This window comes from the organism of the source record quoted next, unplaced genomic scaffold (assembly GCF_019419815.1).
Source record: "Pyrus x bretschneideri cultivar Hongxiangsu unplaced genomic scaffold, Pyrus_bretschneideri_v1 Contig5, whole genome shotgun sequence".
NCBI classification, from domain to species: domain Eukaryota; kingdom Viridiplantae; phylum Streptophyta; class Magnoliopsida; order Rosales; family Rosaceae; genus Pyrus; species Pyrus x bretschneideri.
The window spans coordinates 348,124-366,795 of NW_025999787.1; the positions used below are offsets into that span (position 1 = coordinate 348,124).

Genomic DNA, 18,672 nt, shown 5'->3' on the forward strand with positions numbered 1-18,672 from the left:
ACACGAGTGGAAAATAGATAGTAAACATGATACTTAATTCCAATTACGTATTAGATCGATTGTAAATTTATAATACAACAAATAAAGAAGGCGCAGGAAATTAATAATCTTCCTTAGCCATGTGCGTGTCTCCTTGTGGTGTGTGATTATCCGTGTGCAATTGTTATATCCTGGCCCGGGCGGGATCACTTCCTGGACCCGACTCCACCGTAGCACGATATTGTCCGCTTTAGGCTCCGACCACGCCCTCACGGTTTTGTTTTTGGGAACTCATGAGCAACTTCCCAGTGGGTCACCCATCATGGGATTGCTCTAGCCCCCCTTCTCGCTTAACTTCGGAGTTCCTACAAAACTCGAAGCCAGTGAGCTCCCAAAAGGCCTTGTGCTAGGTAAGGATGGGAATATACATTTAATGATCACTCCCCTGGGCGATGTGGGATGTCACAGCTTGTGTGTTGGATGTATGCCCTAAAAGCAATCAACATTGTAAATTGCTTAGGGTGATAAAGTGTTACACCCAAAACTTGAGGTCAGTGGAAAAATAATCCTCCGTTAGGTGTACGAAGTAGAAAATTAAATGAATAGAGAAAACTAAAACTCCTCTTGAAAAATAAATAAATATAGAGAAACTGAAACGAAATACGGGGTGGAAAATAAATTCCTCTTAACCAATTCAAGAATTCTTTACAATGCTACAATAAATAAATAAAGCTTCTAGTCTCACACCTAATTCGAACTCATCTCACCTACCCCTTCAACTGCTTAGTTTGTAAACCTGCATAACAATAGAGGGGAGAGCTTCAAAAGCTCAGCCGGGACATAAATGGACAACAATAAATTGACAGTACTATCACATCATTATTAACAACAATGCAAACTCTTCATTTATACCGTTAGTTCATATAATAAAATGCATGGACCTATATGTCCCATACTGTGCGTTTACCACTACCATGATGGTTTGAGTGTTCTATTATACAAACTAATCCCCTTAACACATTCATCCCAATTTCCCACCTCTATTCTCGTGAATTCATACTCCGATACACGCAGAACTTACACGTCCAATACCATGCTTTGGCTCCGAGTGTCTTGTTATATGAATTACCACCCATGACACATTCATTCACTGGCCATTGCTCTTTCAAATCACAATGTCCATCCCTCGGTCGCCAATTCGTCCCTCAAATAAAGATAGTCTTTATTACTGATTGATTATGCTTATCGAAAACCGTGATCCCAACCATTTCGATTCATCGTGGCACCAACCCATGGAACACACCTAACTCATGCGGTCATACCTCTCATTATTGCAATGCCTGATATGAACTCCATCTCATATATGCAAGACATAATAAAACACAAGCCTCGCAATATCACAATATAAACCATTTATATAGCAACCAATATAATCCTTTATTTTGGAATTCAATATAAACCATTCACTATTACCACACTAAAATTCAACTTGAAATAAAGTTCAACATCAAAATGCCTATGCCATTAGTAGTATATAACCCAAAAAAGATGAATTATTCATGCAATTCAACAAATTGTTCATTACAAAACTCACTAGATTTAGTGAGCATTTAAGTAAAATATGAATGCTAACTTGCATATCTTGTCCTGTGAGACAAAAGATGAAGAAATTATGAACAAAACTTATCCATTCTAATCCTCACAAAAATATCAAAAAGGGACAAGTCATGAAAAAAAACTTCGTATTCCATGGTCACAAGTTCACATACCAATTTTTATTCACCATTCATTGGATCTAATGAGTTATCAAAATCGGACTAGTCTTACACAACCAACGAGCCCATAGAGTCCTGACATCATGAGAGTAGAGATTAGTATTGTTTTTCCTAAATAAAAAACATAAAAAGCAGAAACAAGAAAGAAGAACTTTGCTCTTCTAAGCATCAAAAGACACTGATGAACGATTGATATTTATGGAACATGATCCTATCTGGGATTCTCTTTATGAGGATACTAGGGATCAGTTCATCTTATTCGTTCATTGTACATCTTGCAGTAAGAAATTATTTTGAATTTAGTACCTAACGAAGACTAGCCGCACAATATACAATGAACGGTTAAGATGAATTGATTTCTTGGATTCTCATCCGAGATTTATACAATAAGATTTAGTTAACTCTCAACCGTTCAATTGTGAAAAATGATGGTCCAAGGAAGAATATTGCAGAAAAGAATTGATTGAAAATGAACCAATCACATATCAATCAAATTAGTTAGGAGAGGGAGGGTTGGCTGAGTGAGTGCACACTAAAACTAGCCCAACCCTCTCTCTCTCTCTCTCTGTCATCACTACGACTCCAGAGTCCGACCACCAACACACTCACACACACAAGAGCCTCCCGATTTCTTTCATTTTATTATTTACATAATACAAATATCCGTCTCTCTCTCTCTCTCCCTCCTTCTGACCTGCTCTTTGTTTCCTCCGATCCCAAAACCCTAGAGAGAGAGGATTGGATCCCAATCGGAGAATGGCTATGGCTCAAGCGAAGCCCGCCGGCCCCGGCGGCGGGCGCCAAGTGCTGGAGTCCATGTACTCGATGATTGCGCTCGTCTTCATCCTCGTCGCCTGCGTTGAGCTATGCGACGCTGCCACCGTCGTCGACGTGTATCGGCTGATCCAGTACGACATCTCCGGTGCTCCTTTCGGATCTCGGCTCGCCAACCTCAACCACCATGCTGGGTCTTTGCACTTTGCTCCTGGCTCTGATCTCTCCCGCACTGTCCTCATCATCCCCTTGCGCGAACTCAACATCTCCTTCGTCACTGGTACTACTACTATTGCCACTCTCGAGATTAAGATTTGAGTAAATCTCAGAAATGCTTATCAAAAGTGCTTTAAGTTTGATGATTTTACTTTCTAAAATGCTGATCAGGAACATTTTGGGTATTCCAATAAGTTCTTGACGTATCGAATGTACGTGCAGCTCTAGATTTCCCTTCTCTAACAGCTCGTTAAAGTGAAATATTGCGGTTTGAATTTCAAATATATGAATTCTCAAGACCAAATTAAGCAGAATGTTTAATCTGATTGCTTCTTAACTATAACTAATTTAAGTGAGTTTGTTAAGTTCGTTGAGTACTGACCAGTCTTTCCGTTGGTGATTTCTAACTGCTGATCGAGATTGTTAATCATATTGCAGAGTACATTACCCAGAAGCAGCCTCTGGGAGGTTTGCTGTTTTTGCTGCCCCAGATATTTAGTATTGAAAATAGAGAAAGGGCAACGAGTAATCATCAAATTGATGGAAAGGTGCCAATGAAGAATTATCTGGCCGAACTTGAAAAATTACTTATTCATTCCAAGATACCTGTGAGTTAAACTGCCATAACTTTTTCTTGTCCTTTTTTACCTTCCGGCAATTATTTTTCCATTTCTTGCAGCTCCCTAGTTATTGTTTATGATACCCGTGTGCCTATGCATATGCTGTTGTATTTAGCTTTATGATTGCTTGACAGCTAGCTTCTATAGTTTTCCTCAAGCCTTCTTATGTAAAACTTGTGAAATATTGATTAAATGATGAATGTTTATTTTCTGACTTGTTTGTTGGAATATTAGTTGATAGGTTACTGAATTTTTCAGTGTCCTTGGTTTAAGATAGATGATTAACTTTTTTCCCTAATTTCCGCCTCCACTGAATCATACGCTTGAGCTACTTTATTTGATCAGTATGGCATATATGCTCAACAGAGCTTTGGTAGCAACAGCTACTTGGTGTTGCTTGTTAGTTACGTAGCTTAATGTGTGAAATCCAATGGATTCTTGTATTTCCCAGTAAACCACCCCGGTAATTGTTTTTCATTCCTTATAGTATTTTGCATTTGGAGTTTGAACCCCTCAATGAAAGCAGAGTACTTGCACCATATTTGGTATTGTGGTGCATATGGTTTTCTTTTGGTGAGCATGTGTTTAGAGTACATTCACCAGCAATACTGAACTTGAGAATAGCAATTAGATTCTGAAAAATGTCCTTCTACGTTAATTATTACATCATCTACGCTTCCAATCTATTTTTATCTTAAAAAAAATAAAAAAATTACACTCTATTGTATATAAGTTTGCTTTTTCTATAATAGTCAATGGGAAACTAATATGTAGGTTCTAGTTTCAGATGAATTGAATTGCATTCAGCATTCATAAATGAAATTGTATTGTATCATGTTAATTCTTTCCTATCTGTGATGCACTGTTTGAATTTTGTTTGTCTGGAGAATTCATATATATTAGGATGGGAGTAATTCTAAAGTCATAGTTACTTTTTTGCTTATTTAAGTGTTTGTTAAATTATATTTTCTAAAGGATATTTTTGTGGTGGTATGTTCTGTTACAGTACCCTGTATATTTTGCTTTTGAAGATGATGATATTGAGGCTGTGTTGGCTGATGTCAAGCGGAATGATGTCTCTGGTCAGCCTGCTACTGCAACTACTGGCGGGTTAGTAAATTGCTATATGATTTATATTATGGAACTTATTTGACAGATAGCTGCATAGTGTGTGCACCTTAAATTGCAATTTGATGAATTTCAAATCTATGACATTCCAAAAATATTGGTCCTAGAGAGAGTGATTCTAGTGAGAGGGAGTTACATTGGGAGGGTGGTCCCTACAGCGAGTTCGTGCCCTTATCATTATACTTGGAATGCCATACTAAAGATGCAAAGATTGCACAGAGAATCATTGTGTTCCAAGTTCATCAGGATTCTAGAGGGGTGGCAACCATAATTACTGAAAATAAATAAACTTTATAGCTACTTCCAGAAGGTGGAACTTGGCGCAGCTTTCTGGTCATAGGAGGCTTAGAGAAGGGGATATTCATTCCCATAGGATGTGAGCTGGTTTTTACTAGGAACCAGCTGGAGGATAGGGGTGATGGAGGGGCAATAAAAGAACAGAGGTCCGTAGACAAAATATTTGGAGACCGAGTTTGTTAAAGAGCGTTGTGCATAACAGCAAAGAGGTTTTTTTTTTTTTTTTTTTTGTTTTTTGTTTTTTTTTTTGGGGGGGGGGGGTGAGAACAAAAACCTAGAAACTTGTAGTGTGAAAATACATATGTGGTTTGCTAGGAGATCTTTTTTATGACGTCTAGAAAGCAAGTACAACTTATACAGTACTAAGCTTCTTTTCTTGTCCTCATTTGTTTTCTGTTTTTTGCCCTTATTAATTATTCTTCTTCCACTCATTTTTACAGATTTCAATTGTGCTTTTTTAAAGGAAAATATGTGAATCTTAATTGTGCTTTAAATGCATACATATGGTTCTGTTTGTGGTACTATATGATTGTCATTGTTTGCATCAGTCCTTTTGGGCCTGTTTGGTGGGCTGGTTGGGATAGGTTATGACCAATTGGAATGGACTTGAGTCCAGTCCATTGTTTGTTGTGTCAAAATGTGAGATGGACAGGACTGGACATGATGGGTTATGAATCCACAATAGAGTGGGTTATCTAACCTTCCTTATACTTGGGTTACAAGTCCTGTCTTATATGTTCCTACCAATCCAATCCTATCCCTAAGGTCTAATCTCATCCACCCACCAAATGGGACCTTTAGGTATGCCAATAGCAACTCACACTATACTTATATATCCTTGTTTTGCACGAGCTTGAGGAGGTGATAATGTTTAGTCATAGAACATCTCTGAATCTCTTTCTTTTTCTGGTCAAATTTTGCAGATACAAGCTTGTTGTTTCAGTGCCAGAACCTAAAAAGCATGCATCACCCACCATCACAAACATTCAGGTTTGAGCTCAAAAAGTTTCTTGTTTATTTCGTACCATCTTTGTCATTTTTCATTTTATTTATTTTGCTTTTGGCGTCCTCTTTCATTTGGATTTGAGATTAGATAATATTTAGGAGTATGCTCCATGGTGCAAATTTTCCATGTTAAATCATCGTAGTTGGGTCCATAAAGTTCTCCAAGGTTCTACACTAACTGTAGTGGTCTGACCTCTCACCAAGTTTTTTACAGGATTCATGCACCATTTCTGTGCGAAGCCAAATTGGTGTCTTTGTAACTCTGTAACTAATTGTTATTGAAGTTAATAGGCACGTATAAGTGTATCAAATTGTTTGGGGTATAATATTCAAAGCTTTATGGAAGATGAGCATTTTTTTCTTTCTCCCAAATATAAACAGCACATTCTTAAAATCGATGGCAACAAAAATAACCCCGAGTTTGTGGTAGCAATAGAGTTTCTCAGAGTATTTAAGGACATGATTATATTGTTGATGATGATGATGATGAAGAAGAAGACTAGTACATCAAATGATAAGAGAGGCTTCTAACAATAATATTCATATCCATTCCAAAAATGAGTTTTCCATCATTAGGCTTTAAGACATGACTAGTAAGTCCAATGCACGCTCGAAGTCTTGTATTAGGTTTTGATTACAATTCCGTTAAAAACGTGCTTAGTTTTTAGAACGTGTCTAGTAATTCTACTTTACGCTGGACTGCTCTTATAATGTGTTGGGTACATTTCCCTGTACACAACTAAAGCTTTACTCCTGTATGGATTGCATTTTAGCTGCTGGAATAAAGAGTTAAGTGATGGAGAAATTGTTAATGATTTTGGCTTATCATATTAATTTTAAGTAGTCACCCAAGAATTATTTGGTTGTCTATGTATTGATTAGTTGTATTCAATGATTTGAGTTTTTGCAGTCTTTCCCTGCAGTCATAGAGGTGTTAAAGCTATGCTAAGCTCAAAAAGTATTCCGAACCCGTTAAGTTACAAGTTGACAGCTTATGTTGCAACCATAAATACCTCTAGTATGCATAGGAGCTGGTTGACATTGTAACTCATTGTAATACATTAAAGTGAAGTGAGGTCATTGCATATTTATTCCGCCACTTTGTAAAACTCAATGGCCGGATAAGATTATCTCATTTCTCAGTTTTATATTCATATTAGGAGATAAATACTTGTTAACACCGTATGTCATCTGTACTGAATATTTTTCGCACTTCTGAGCATCAGTCCGGTTTTAGTTGTAGTCTTTTTAACCTTATTCTCCAATTAGCATCAGCAAATGTTTCATTACAGCATCATTGTAACTGGAAACCCTTTATTGGAAGACTGAACATGCAGTTGATAGTGTTTAGGTTGCTTCACCTTGTTTGGAAATTGAATGTTTCTTTTTGATGATTACAGGGATGGTTGTCTGGACTGAAAACAGATGGAGATGCAAATCAGCTTCCAACTATTGCTATAGTAGCATCATATGACACTTTTGGGGCAGCTCCTGTATGTAACTTTACAGCATATTGCCAATAACTTCAGCTACTTTAAACTTCATAAAGGTCTAAATTTCTTATGTTTATAGGCTTTATCAGTGGGAAGTGATAGCAATGGAAGCGGTGTTGTGGCACTTCTTGAGATTGCTAGGTTGTTTTCTATTCTTTACTCCAATCCTAAGACAAGAGGAAGGTATAATTTACTTTTTGGGTTAACATCAGGAGGACCTTATAACTACAATGGAACTCATAAGGTGCTCATCTCTTCCTGGTTATTAAAGCTATCATTTTCTCTCTAAGTAACTTAAAATCTTTTTCCTCTGTTTATCTTGTGTATGATTATCTTAATTATTTTCGTATTACAGTGGCTTCGAAGCTTTGATCAACGCCAGCGTGAGAGTATTGACTATGCTATTTGCTTGAATAGTATTGGCTCATGGGACAATGACTTGTGGATTCATGTGTCTAAGCCTCCGGAAAATGCCTACATAAAGCAAATTTTTGAAGTAAGCTAATAAAGTTGTACAGAATATACTACAATTGTTTACTTTGAGTTTTTAAATGTGGGATTTGCTGTAGGGTTTCTCTAGTGTAGCAGAAGAACTGGGCCTTAACGTTGGTCTGAAGCACAAGAAGATAAATATTTCAAATCCCCGAGTAAGTACCATTTTTTTTGGTGAACTAAGAATATTTCGTTATGTTATAACAATTTAATGATTATGAGAGTTTTTTATGGTTAAGTACAATGCTAAATGCCTCAAACTAGGAAAAATGTTTGGTTATGTTGCCCTTTATTCTTGGAAGCATTAAAACTATTATTTATTATAACTCAGTGGTTTTCCTCGGATGGTAAACCTGGTCTCTGGGTTGGTTGAAAATCTTGTATCTGGGGAATTTTATGATACCCGCAATCATTTTCATTACTGGCTTTGATATGGAAATTCTCAGGGCTCAATATCTTCTTATACTGAAATTTCATGGAAAATGTTTATGACTTGAGAGTTGAGAATCCCCTAATTCTATTATCTGGTTCTAGGATAATCAAACTAATTATTAGGTTTTGCATGGGGTTCATTGCAAACTTTATCTATTGACATCTTTACTGATCATCAACATGAATATTTTGCTTGTTCAGTCTATCTTGAGGTCACACCTTACACAGGCAATTTGTAGGTTTGTCTTCAAAATTATATGTTATGCTGCTGCAACCAAACAGGACACTACTAATGTTGTGTCTTTGTGGGACTGTAAATCAATCAGGGTGCATCTTCGTCAAAGTACTTATCCATTGCTAGAAACATGCTGTGTCTTCATTGCACTCCTGTACCCTACTGTTTATATCAGGTGATAAACTGTTTTATTGCTGTAGGTAGCTTGGGAGCATGAACAGTTTTCACGGCTGAGAGTTACTGCTGCCACTCTTTCTGAACTCCCCCTTGCTCCTGAACTGTTAGAAAGCACTGGCAGTCTTGTTGATGGAAGGTTATTTTCTCTTAGACCCATGTCTTTTACTTCTGGAACCTGTGAATAAATGGTCTTTTGCTGATATCTTGGATTGTGCAGACCTTTCGTGAATGAAACTGCAATCATCAGAAGTGTCAAGCTAGTTGCTGAGAGCCTTGCGGTAAGGTTAATCTATCTGGAAATTACTCTGTTATCCTTTTTCACATATTTCTCTCTTTGTTCTTGTACTATCTCTGTAAGAATGCAACCATGGTGTTAGTGGTTATACTATAGATTGTAAGTTTCTACTTTCTCTACTTTTGTCATGTTTAAGGAGATATAATGTTTAGCAATGCTTCTTAGATACCTGAAGCTTTGAAGAATGAGAAGCTTTTGTGGAATCTTCTGTCTGTTTATGTTTATTAACATTCCGGATATTTGACAATTAGACTTGTAGGTCTGAGAGGAATGGAGTCCATCTAGATAAAACTCCAGCATCTTGTTACTTAGAAACTTTGGCATTATGTGATATAGACACTTGTCATAAACACTGTAAAAGCGGTTGCACTTGGTGATTGTCATGTGCTTCGATATAAGAATTCGAAGGATTTATAACCTAGTGATGTCTGTATTCATGGATGCAGTCGATTCAGGTCCATCATCAACTAGCGTTGATGTGGTAATAGTTGCTTGAACAAGAAGTGTGTAACATTTCGAATTCTGGAATATGAATTGTTAAATTTGTCCAATAGAATTTAAAATGGTTAACTAGAAAAATTACTAAATGGGTTGGAAGTAAGTGATTGCTGACCTTAATTATTTATAATCTCTAATGTATTCTTTCCTTCTATATTGTATTCAGAGGCATATCTATGGTCATGAAGGAAAGAATGTTCAAATCTTTGCAGACAACAGTAGTTTAGCAGTTAATCCTTCTTACATAAAATCGTGGTTGGATCTACTGTCACAAACACCTCGAGTGGCACCATTTTTATCAAAGAATGACCCGTTTATCTTGGCGTTGAAGAAGGTTATACTATGTTTATATTTTACAGAACATTTCATGGTTTATATCTTCACCATTCACAATTGCCTTGAGATTATGATAAAAGTTGCTCACTATTTATTAAATATTTATTTACAGATGTTTTCTAGTTTTCTTACTGTATGAAAAAGAACAAAGTTAAGAATATGTTGGAAGCATCTAAGGTTTCTCTATTGTCAACAGTCTTCTGAGCTCAACCTTCAGAAGTTTGGGAATGATACCTTGCTGGGTTAATAAGTTTCATTTTTGGGCTCAACATGTTATTGTGGGAATACGCAAATATATTTCATAAAAATTTTGGGTTTCTTAAAATAAATTGCTTTCTGAGTTCCAAGTTACCTAAATTTAGAGATCAATCGTGACATGTGATCAAACTGCGAGCTTGCAAAACTTCTCACAGATATTAAAGAAACTGGGGGCAGCACCTGGTGTGCTTCAAGCTGCCATTGTAGGTGGGTTGGGTATATATTGTGTGGTAGACCATGGGATAATCAAGTACAGGGAAATCATTAAAAAAACGGGGGAAGGGAGAGACCTTAGATCAAAGGGGAAAGTTTAAACCTTGTCTTACATAAAATTTATTTCCCTTTCATTTCCTTGGTATATTTTTGTGACTTATCAGAATTGATATTATCGACAGGAATTGGAAGACAATACAGATGAGGTGAACGTGCAGCATGAGGTGCTTGACGGGATGTTTACTTTCTATGATTCAACTAGGGCTAAACTTAACGTATATCAGGTACTAATTGTGTATATGAAAAAAGAAAATTGTTTGGTTGTGTTATTTTATGTTGATTTTTGAACCCTAGCCAAGGGCCTCTTAAGCTTGTCCTACTGCAAAATTGGTAGGAGCGTTCAAGAATTCTGTCATATGTCGCATTATCTTTTTAATTACTCATCATTTCTTTTTTGGCATAAAGACTGATCAGCGTAACCATGTTATTTCAGGTGGCTAGTGTGACATTCGATTTGCTGTTGCTTCTGGTGTTGGGATCATACTTGATCGTACTTTTCAGTTTCCTTGTCATCACAACTAGGGTATTGTTCCTATAGCAACGCATCGTATATTTGTTCTGCCATTTTCACATTTTACTTGTAGTAGATTGAATGGAATTGACCCAGATATCTGAATTTTTTGAATTGCTTGTGCTGCTCTTTGACAGGGTCTTGATGATCTAATCAGTTTGTTTCGACGACCTCCCTCACGTAAAGTGAAAACAGCTTGATCACCGAAGGTAGGATTGTGCCAGAAAATTGCTTTTTTGCTACTGAAGATTCTCTGGCTTAGATTAAAACGACTATTGACTAGTTTGTTAGTGGTTCCATCAATGTCTTGGCCTAGTTCATGTCACGAGAATCATTCAGCTGTTCGTTATAGGAAGATGCTTATAATTTATCGTGCCAGAAAGCAGCTGAGAATTATTTTTGTTGACGTTTCATATTTTATCCAAGTAATATTTCTGGCAACTTGTATGAGAATTGAATTCAATCGGATGTCGAATAAAGAAGGGCAGAGGTGAAGATAGAGATCTTTCTATGGTTTTGCTAGAAGGCAACACGATCTTAGAGTAGCAAAAGATTTTGGAGTGATCAATTTTATCACCCGATTTGTTTGCTTGTTGCTTCGACTCCTATAGAATGTGAAGTAGGATGTGTTTTTATGAGTTGAAAATTACAATTTGTCCATTTTGATTCTGCATTTGCTTGTGATTTGGTATTCATAGTTGTAATGAACATGTGCACGATTACAATGTGTTAACAGTTTCAACCTCGTTGGTAATTCGGGTTGAAGCCTGAGATATTGAAGTTGGGTTATTTTTTGCTTTAGAGTATTTCCAATGTTACTTTCTTTATCATACCTCAGGCTATTTTTAAGGGAGGGGTGGGAAACAAAAAGACAAATTTTGGGCCCTAAACCTCTTCAAGGGGTGTATTTAGGGGTCGGGAATAATAGGATTTTGGCTTCGCACACCGGGTGGATAAGGTTGCAAGTGGGATTGGCTGCGGGTAAGTGCACCGGCAGTAGGCTTTCTACGATCAGATGCTCGCGCTGTCCAGATCCAGTGGCTGGCGCACCTCCTGAGTTTTGATCCACTCTGGCGCGCATGTGACTGATTTGGATGGAAAATTCCCAAATCTAACATCATGGGGTAAATTGGTTAATTACAAAAGTTCATGGGGTAATTGGTTAAAATTAAAGTTCATGAGGAAATTGGCAACTCTTTGCAAGTTTAAGGGGGAAAATGACAAATACTCGTTTTTTTTAAATCAAACGGCTCAAATTCAATTTAATCACTTTTAACGGTAACAAAAAAGATCCAACGACTCAAATTTAACTCCAATAGTTAAAATGTTATTAATTAATCCAAATCAGATCCAACACTAAAACTCTATAAATACACAACCGCTTGTTCACTAATCCATAAAGAATTTCAATTTTCTCAACCATTTTTTTTGTTTGGAGTTTGAATTTTTTATTTTATTTTTTACATCAAAATGTTCTTAAAAATAAAACGAGATAAATTATACAAAAACTAATTCATGTTGCAATCTTATTAGATTAGGAATGTGATTGTATAAATCCTAGTGTATCTAGGAGTATCTTGTATATTTATATTAGGAGTTGATTACCTATTAAGAGATGTAATCCTAAAAGGGTATGGATTCTACCTATCCTACTACTAGAAATAAAGGCATAAGGGGGTGATACAATACACACCTCAAAATTAAATCTCTCTCTCTCTCTCTTGTTGCCACTAGCCCCCTCTCCCTCTCTGTCCTTATACAGTTCAGTCAAATAGCCCTACAACAATTCCAAAATTATAAAAATCAATGAAATACAAAAATTTAACAAATTATTAAGTTGGGGTGGGAATTATAGGTTCCTTTCCGTTGGAGGAAAAAAAAAATGTCTAACCTAATATGTATAGGTGAATAGTGGAAAATACAGGGCTAAATTTTGAGATTTTAGCTCCTTGTGTTGGGGATAGCCTAAATGGTAACAATGTCAAAATTTAACTATGATACTTTACTAATGTGTCTATTACGATAAAACTCAGATCCTAAGTGATCTCAGGTATCGTTTGGTACGTGGGATGTGACAGAACGCAGTGGGACAGAACGCACTCGTCCCACGTTTGGTGCACCAAATTATTTGGGACGCGTTGTTCCGTTGAACGAATTGTAGTCATTTTTTCGTTCCACCTTCCCCTTGGAACAACTTGTTCCAGCCCATGAAACACAAAATTATAATTGTTTTGGACAACAATACCCCTCTTTTTCATTAATTCCACTGTCTACCCTCCCTCTCTCCTGTAGCCGCCTCCTCCTCCATCATAAACCCAGCAACTTAACCATGGCTAACCCAATCCCAGCAAACCTATCTGAACCCAAACCCACCTTCCTCATGTTGCCTCCCTCCTCTTTGCTAGTCCCATGACAAGACCGTGCCAACGACGCCTTGGACTCGTATAACAAGCACTATCGAGCCTCTTCTGACGACGACAAAAAGCGCGAAGAGGAGACCAAAGCCGTCGCTGATGATGTCGAAGCTCCTCCACCGTTGCCTGTTCAGTCCCTCCGCACTCTACCTTCTTCTATGGTGCCGTCACCATAGTAAGGCTGTCATCGTAAGCCTAGGGAGGACGACGATGACGACGCTGCAGAAATTGATTGAAATGAATTTGCAGATTCGAAGATCCGACGAAGCCCTTGTAAATTGAAAAAAAACAATTTTGGATTTTTCTGTTTTTGATTTGAAGAGAAAGAAATTAAAAGAAGAGAAATATGGGTTTGAATTGAAGAGAAAGAAAATGAAATGAAGAGAAAGTATGGGTTTGATTTACTGAGTTTGATTTTTACTGGGAGTAATGTGGGCATGCGAAGAACAAGAAGCGTATGGAAGAAGAGAAAATACAGAAACAGGGGGTGAAAGAGTCAAGTAAAAAGGTGTGTATAATAATAATAAACTATTGATAAAATGAATTAATAAAATGACGAAAAAAGTATTGATATTTGCTAGTGTAAAAAATATATCATAGATAAACATATATGTGTTGAAATATGAACAACTAAAAAATTGTCCCGTCCTATCCCATAGCATAAACATTGCACCAAACAACAAACGAAATATGGATAAGTTAGTCATTTACTCTTTTGTTCCAATTGCCATGTGCTTACCAAACGCAAAACAGAACAATCGTCCCGTTTCATCCTGTGCGTACCAAACATAGCATAAAACCTTCGTTCCTCGCTATCTGCGTACCTAACGGTATCTCAAGGAACCTCTCTAAAGTTATACAGTTGGTACCAAATCAATTTTATAACTTTAGAGAGGTTATGACTTAATAGAGGTGTAGTTAAAAAAAAAAAAAAAGAGATTATTTTTTGATTGATTTATTCTTAATGAATGTTGTATTTCCTAAATAGGATTCCTTAGGTGCCAAGTATTTTGTTTCTTGCATATTTTTTTACTCATTGATAATTAAGCTATGTGGAGGCATATTTCCTTAACATGTGACCAAGAAAAATTATACATTATTACAACATGGAGTTTATTGCAATACATAACTGATCCTAAGTTGGGACCGAAATATTTTTATGCCTTTAAGAAGGTTATTCCATTATATAGTATTACTTTAAAAAGGTTTTACTGTATTTACTTTAAAAATCACGGCTTGAAAAAGTTTGTTGGGACTGTGAGTACAATACGAGATGTCCAACGAAGCAGCGTAAAGGAAAATGACAATCTCATATTTTTTTTACTCGTACAACCTCTCTTTATTTGTGGATATTAAACTAAACGGTTATTGAACTAAATAAATCACATGGAAATAACAAGCAAAATTAAACATGAATGTTAGTTTAGGGAATATAAAAGGTGTTGGCTATCATTTTTCGTGTGAATTGCTGCAATTTTTGTGTGAAATGAGTTTTTTGCCCTTATATTTTCGTCAATACTTAGATACTCAAAAGGTTGGTACGAAATTTAAATTTTTTTATTTTTGCATTCTTGGTTTGGGTAAGCTTTTTTTTTGGGAGCAACATTAGCATCCACACTAAGAGCGAGGGGTAGACATGGTAATTTCTGACATGACCTGTTCGACATGAAATTAATAAGTTTTCGGGTCGTTATCGGGTAACCCAATAAACACCTGTTAAAATAAAGAGTTGGTCCAGATATACATGTGGGTAACCTTTTACACGATAAGAAAAATATTAATTTAACAATTTTATACCACTAAAAAAAATACTATAATTAACAACAATATGATTAAATCCCTAACTGAATTGAAAGTTAAAGTGTGTGTGTGTGTGTGTATGCATATTTTTTTAAATTAAATTTAGAAAATTGATGACTATTCTCAACCGTCCAATGTTTTTCTCAGCCCTAAATCAGACTATCTCGCATTCTCAAAGGTGCGAACCAAAGCAGATGTCCTTTTTCTCTCAAACTGAACTCTCGAATCTTAGTCTCGAACCTCAACTCCGGCCAGCCACGAGTCCACTTCCAACCTCTCCAATCTCCCTCCAGCACACCATTGTCACCACATATGACCTAGTAACCTACCACTAGTTGATTTGCTACTTTTTTTCTCCAATTCTCTTTCTCTGGATTGAGCAAACCTCGAGCATTGATCGAGGTAATTGTTGATTCTTTCGAATTACTTCCAAAATATAGAGTTTTGCTTCGAATTAGGTTTCGAATTAAGATTGGTTTCGTTTCTTTAATTTGGGGTTTTTCATTTCAAATTAGTTTTTGAAGTAATATTTATGTGGCAGTGGGGTATGTGCAAATTTAGAAGAAAAAAAATATTTTTCTTAATGGGGTCATTTTACCTGTTGGGTAAAATAACCTGGCATGTTAAGAATCCGTTAACATAATAGGTGTGAAAGAACACGACCCGTTAAGATACCAAGTGTTACACGAACACGGCAAACACGACCTATTTCCCAAGCCTAGCGAAGGGATGGGTTTAGCCTCACAATGAGCTAGCAATAATGTGGTTCAAATTTGTCTTTGGTGAGAATTGAACCTAAATCCTCTCACTTACAAGTGAAGATGAATACTACTAACCTGTAGTACTAAAGGGCTAGTGTAAAATAAGTAAAACTAAAATGCCTTCAAAAACTTAACCTTAAAATGGGAATTTCGCCTTTTTTTTATTAAAAAAAAATAATGAAAGGACGTACCTAAAATGATTATTTCAAGTAAAACTAAAATGCCTTCAAAAACTTAACCCTAAAATGATTATTTCAATTAACCCAAGCTACAAAAAGTCTGTAATATCTCAAACAGAACTAAAAATTATTTGAACCTCAAATTCTTTCAGAAAAATTCCAGCTATCACTAGTCATTCAGGCAATATTACCTAAAATTATCACAGAGCACAACATAACTTCTCTCGACCTGCACTTTAGACCCCTCGAGTGTAGCGCCCTGCTTTGTCAACGAAAATAACGCGTTGATCCACCATCTGCAAGTAGTTATAGTAGTGTCAAGAAACATCCCCGGACTGAAGTGAGAGAAAAGAACTAATGCAGTCTTACCTTCCCATTCATGTTCGTCAGAGCGTTCTGGGCCTCCTCTTCTCTTTCAAAGGTCACATATATCCAAATCCTTTTGACTTGTTTGTAGTTGCATTTCGCGATATGTGAACTGAAAAGGAATAACGATAGCAGGATGTTTGAAATTTGCAGCTTATTAATATAGAAAATTATGCCTAAGCTTGTATAGACAAGATTAGGGCATTACCTTGAACGACCTTTCCAAATGGCGAAAATGCTTCAGTTAATGATTTTTCAGTGGTGGCAAATGATATACCTAACGAGATACAACCCTTGGTTAACACAAGTTCGATAAAAATGTCCGTGTCAAACAATATAAATACGACGATGCACAAAACAGCCACAGTGTTGATCATATAAGTCACAACCACGAAACCTGCCCTACCCTTCACGTAACGTAGAAGCTCGTGTGGATGCCAAATACCCGAGTACTATGGTTGTTTCGAAAGGTAAGGCCGAAGAAGGATTTTAACAATTCATCATAATGCATTCCCGAGTTCAAATTGTGAACTTTATGATGACTTCAAATAAACCATGCTCATATATTTAAGCTTCCATTCCATCAAAGAGAGATTTCCATTTCATTTTCCAGTCAAAATAGCTCCTCCATTCCAGGCATTTCCGAAATCCGTTGGTTTTCGAAAAATCTAATACCAAGTAATGAGTTTACAAACCCTAAATCCGATTACGCGAAATAAACACAAACCATAGAAATCCTTGTTAATTGAGACAATACTAGTAGTAAAAAAAAACTACATACAGGCAATTTGTCGAACCCAAAAAGGAGATTTACAGAGGCAATTCAACAAACAGCTAATCTGCAAACGGGTCTACAAAGAGAAATAAAAAATCAAATCTTTTTCATTGGACATTGTGAACACGGAAAATTCCTGAAACAAGAATACAAGAATACGTGCACAAAGTAATATTTTGTGTTTAATGATTTTTGGGTTACGATCTCTTAAATTTGGTCCTCTGATTCGATCTCCGTAAGATGTAGATTTGTTGATCCAAGGGCCGTCGAGGCTTGATCTTGGATGAACAGTTGTAAGTTTCTTCAAGGGCCTTTGTGGCTTTGATCTTGAAGGTTGATGGAAGTTTCTTCAAGGGCCTTCGGGGCTTGATCTTGAAGGTTGATGGATGAGCGGATCTTCAAGGGCTTTTGGGCTTGATCTTGAAGAATAGATGTGTGGATTTGTTTGTTGATCCAAGGGCCGTCGGGGCTTGATCTTGGATGAACGGATCTTCAAGGGCTTTTGGGCTTAATCTTGAAGAACGATTGGATGTGTGAATTTGTTGAGGTTGTTGATCCAAAGGGCCGTTGGGGCTTGATCTTAGGATGAACAGATAATGAACGATGAACATTTTCTTCAAGGGCCGTCGGGGCTTGATCTTGAATAATGGTTGTGTGGATTTCTTCAAGGGCTTTTGGGCTTGATCTTGAAGGTTGATTTGACGAAGAACGAAGAGTGCTTTCTTGATCCTTCGGGATTTTCTTGAGAGCTTTAGAACTTTAAGGCTTCAAGGATTTGGATGTGTGTGGGGAGTATTCTCTTCCATTTTGGGAGTAGAGAAATGTATTTGTGAATTGGTGTTTGTGGGGAGTATTCTCTTCCATTTTGGGAGTAGAGAAATGTATTTGTGAATTGGTCTTGGAGTAGAGAAATGTATTTGTGAATTGGTCTTTGTGTGTGTGGGGAGTATTCTCTTCCATTTTGGGAGTAGAGAAATGTATTTGTGAATTGGTGTTCTTTCCTCTTGATGGAGAAGCCTATTTATAGGCTTTGAGAGTGAATCACCACCATTCATTTTTTTGGTGAAGTGAGTGGATGTTGTAGGTGAAGTAAATGGAGTTGGTAGGGTGAAGTAAATGAAGTTGTAGGTGAAATGAGTGTGTGATGTAGGTGAAATAAATAAATGTTGTAATTTTAATACCTTGATTAACATTTATTTCACTGAAATTTCGATGTCTACAGACATAATTGTCTGAGATGATTGAAAGATCTCAGTGGAGAGAGAGAGAGAGAGAACCATTGACGAAAAGCTTGGAAGAAAATCCCCTGGAGAAGAGAAAGTGGGCAGGAGAGATATAGGACATGGAATGTGAGGTGTTCCTGAGAAAGCTATTGGACATTGGACATTCGGCCTCTTAACGAAGCCGCCATTTCTTTCAAGAAGAGAGAGAGAGAGAGAGAGAGAGAGAGAGGGAGATTTGATTTTCTTGTTGCGCGGTGCGTGCGTGTCGGCGACACTATCGTCTCACCAAAATTTGGCTACGATAAATCCAATGGGAGAAACCTTAAGTCTAACGAGAAAAGGTGTCTAATAAAAAAAACA

At 36.8% G+C, this 18,672-nt stretch overlaps 1 protein-coding gene and 1 pseudogene across 1 annotated transcript; one reads left to right on the top strand and one right to left on the bottom strand.

Moving 5' to 3' along the window:
- Positions 1–2,510: 2,510 nt before the first annotated feature.
- On the top strand, positions 2,511–11,595 carry LOC103966381 (nicalin-1). Its single transcript, XM_009379538.3, has 14 exons — positions 2,511–2,808; positions 3,183–3,352; positions 4,371–4,474; positions 5,713–5,779; positions 7,195–7,287; positions 7,367–7,531; positions 7,643–7,783; positions 7,857–7,934; positions 8,647–8,759; positions 8,841–8,901; positions 9,583–9,750; positions 10,406–10,507; positions 10,717–10,806; positions 10,932–11,595. Exons 1-14 carry the CDS (start codon positions 2,511–2,513, stop codon positions 10,992–10,994), a joined length of 1,713 nt encoding a protein of 570 aa, XP_009377813.1. The 3' UTR covers positions 10,995–11,595.
- Positions 11,596–15,990: 4,395 nt separating this feature from the next.
- Positions 15,991–18,672, bottom strand: LOC103966382 (annotated as a pseudogene).

What these genes read in the sequence shown, in the direction of transcription:
- LOC103966381 (XM_009379538.3), top strand. Translation starts at nt 2,511, where the DNA reads ATGGCTATGGCTCAAGCGAAGCCCGCCGGCCCCGGCGGCGGGCGCCAA. An exon ending in ACACTTTTGGGGCAGCTCCT is followed by an intron (nt 7,288 to 7,366) that starts GTATGTAACTTT and finishes TTATGTTTATAG; the next exon opens with GCTTTATCAGTGGGAAGTGA. An exon ending in ACATAAAGCAAATTTTTGAA is followed by an intron (nt 7,784 to 7,856) that starts GTAAGCTAATAA and finishes GATTTGCTGTAG; the next exon opens with GGTTTCTCTAGTGTAGCAGA.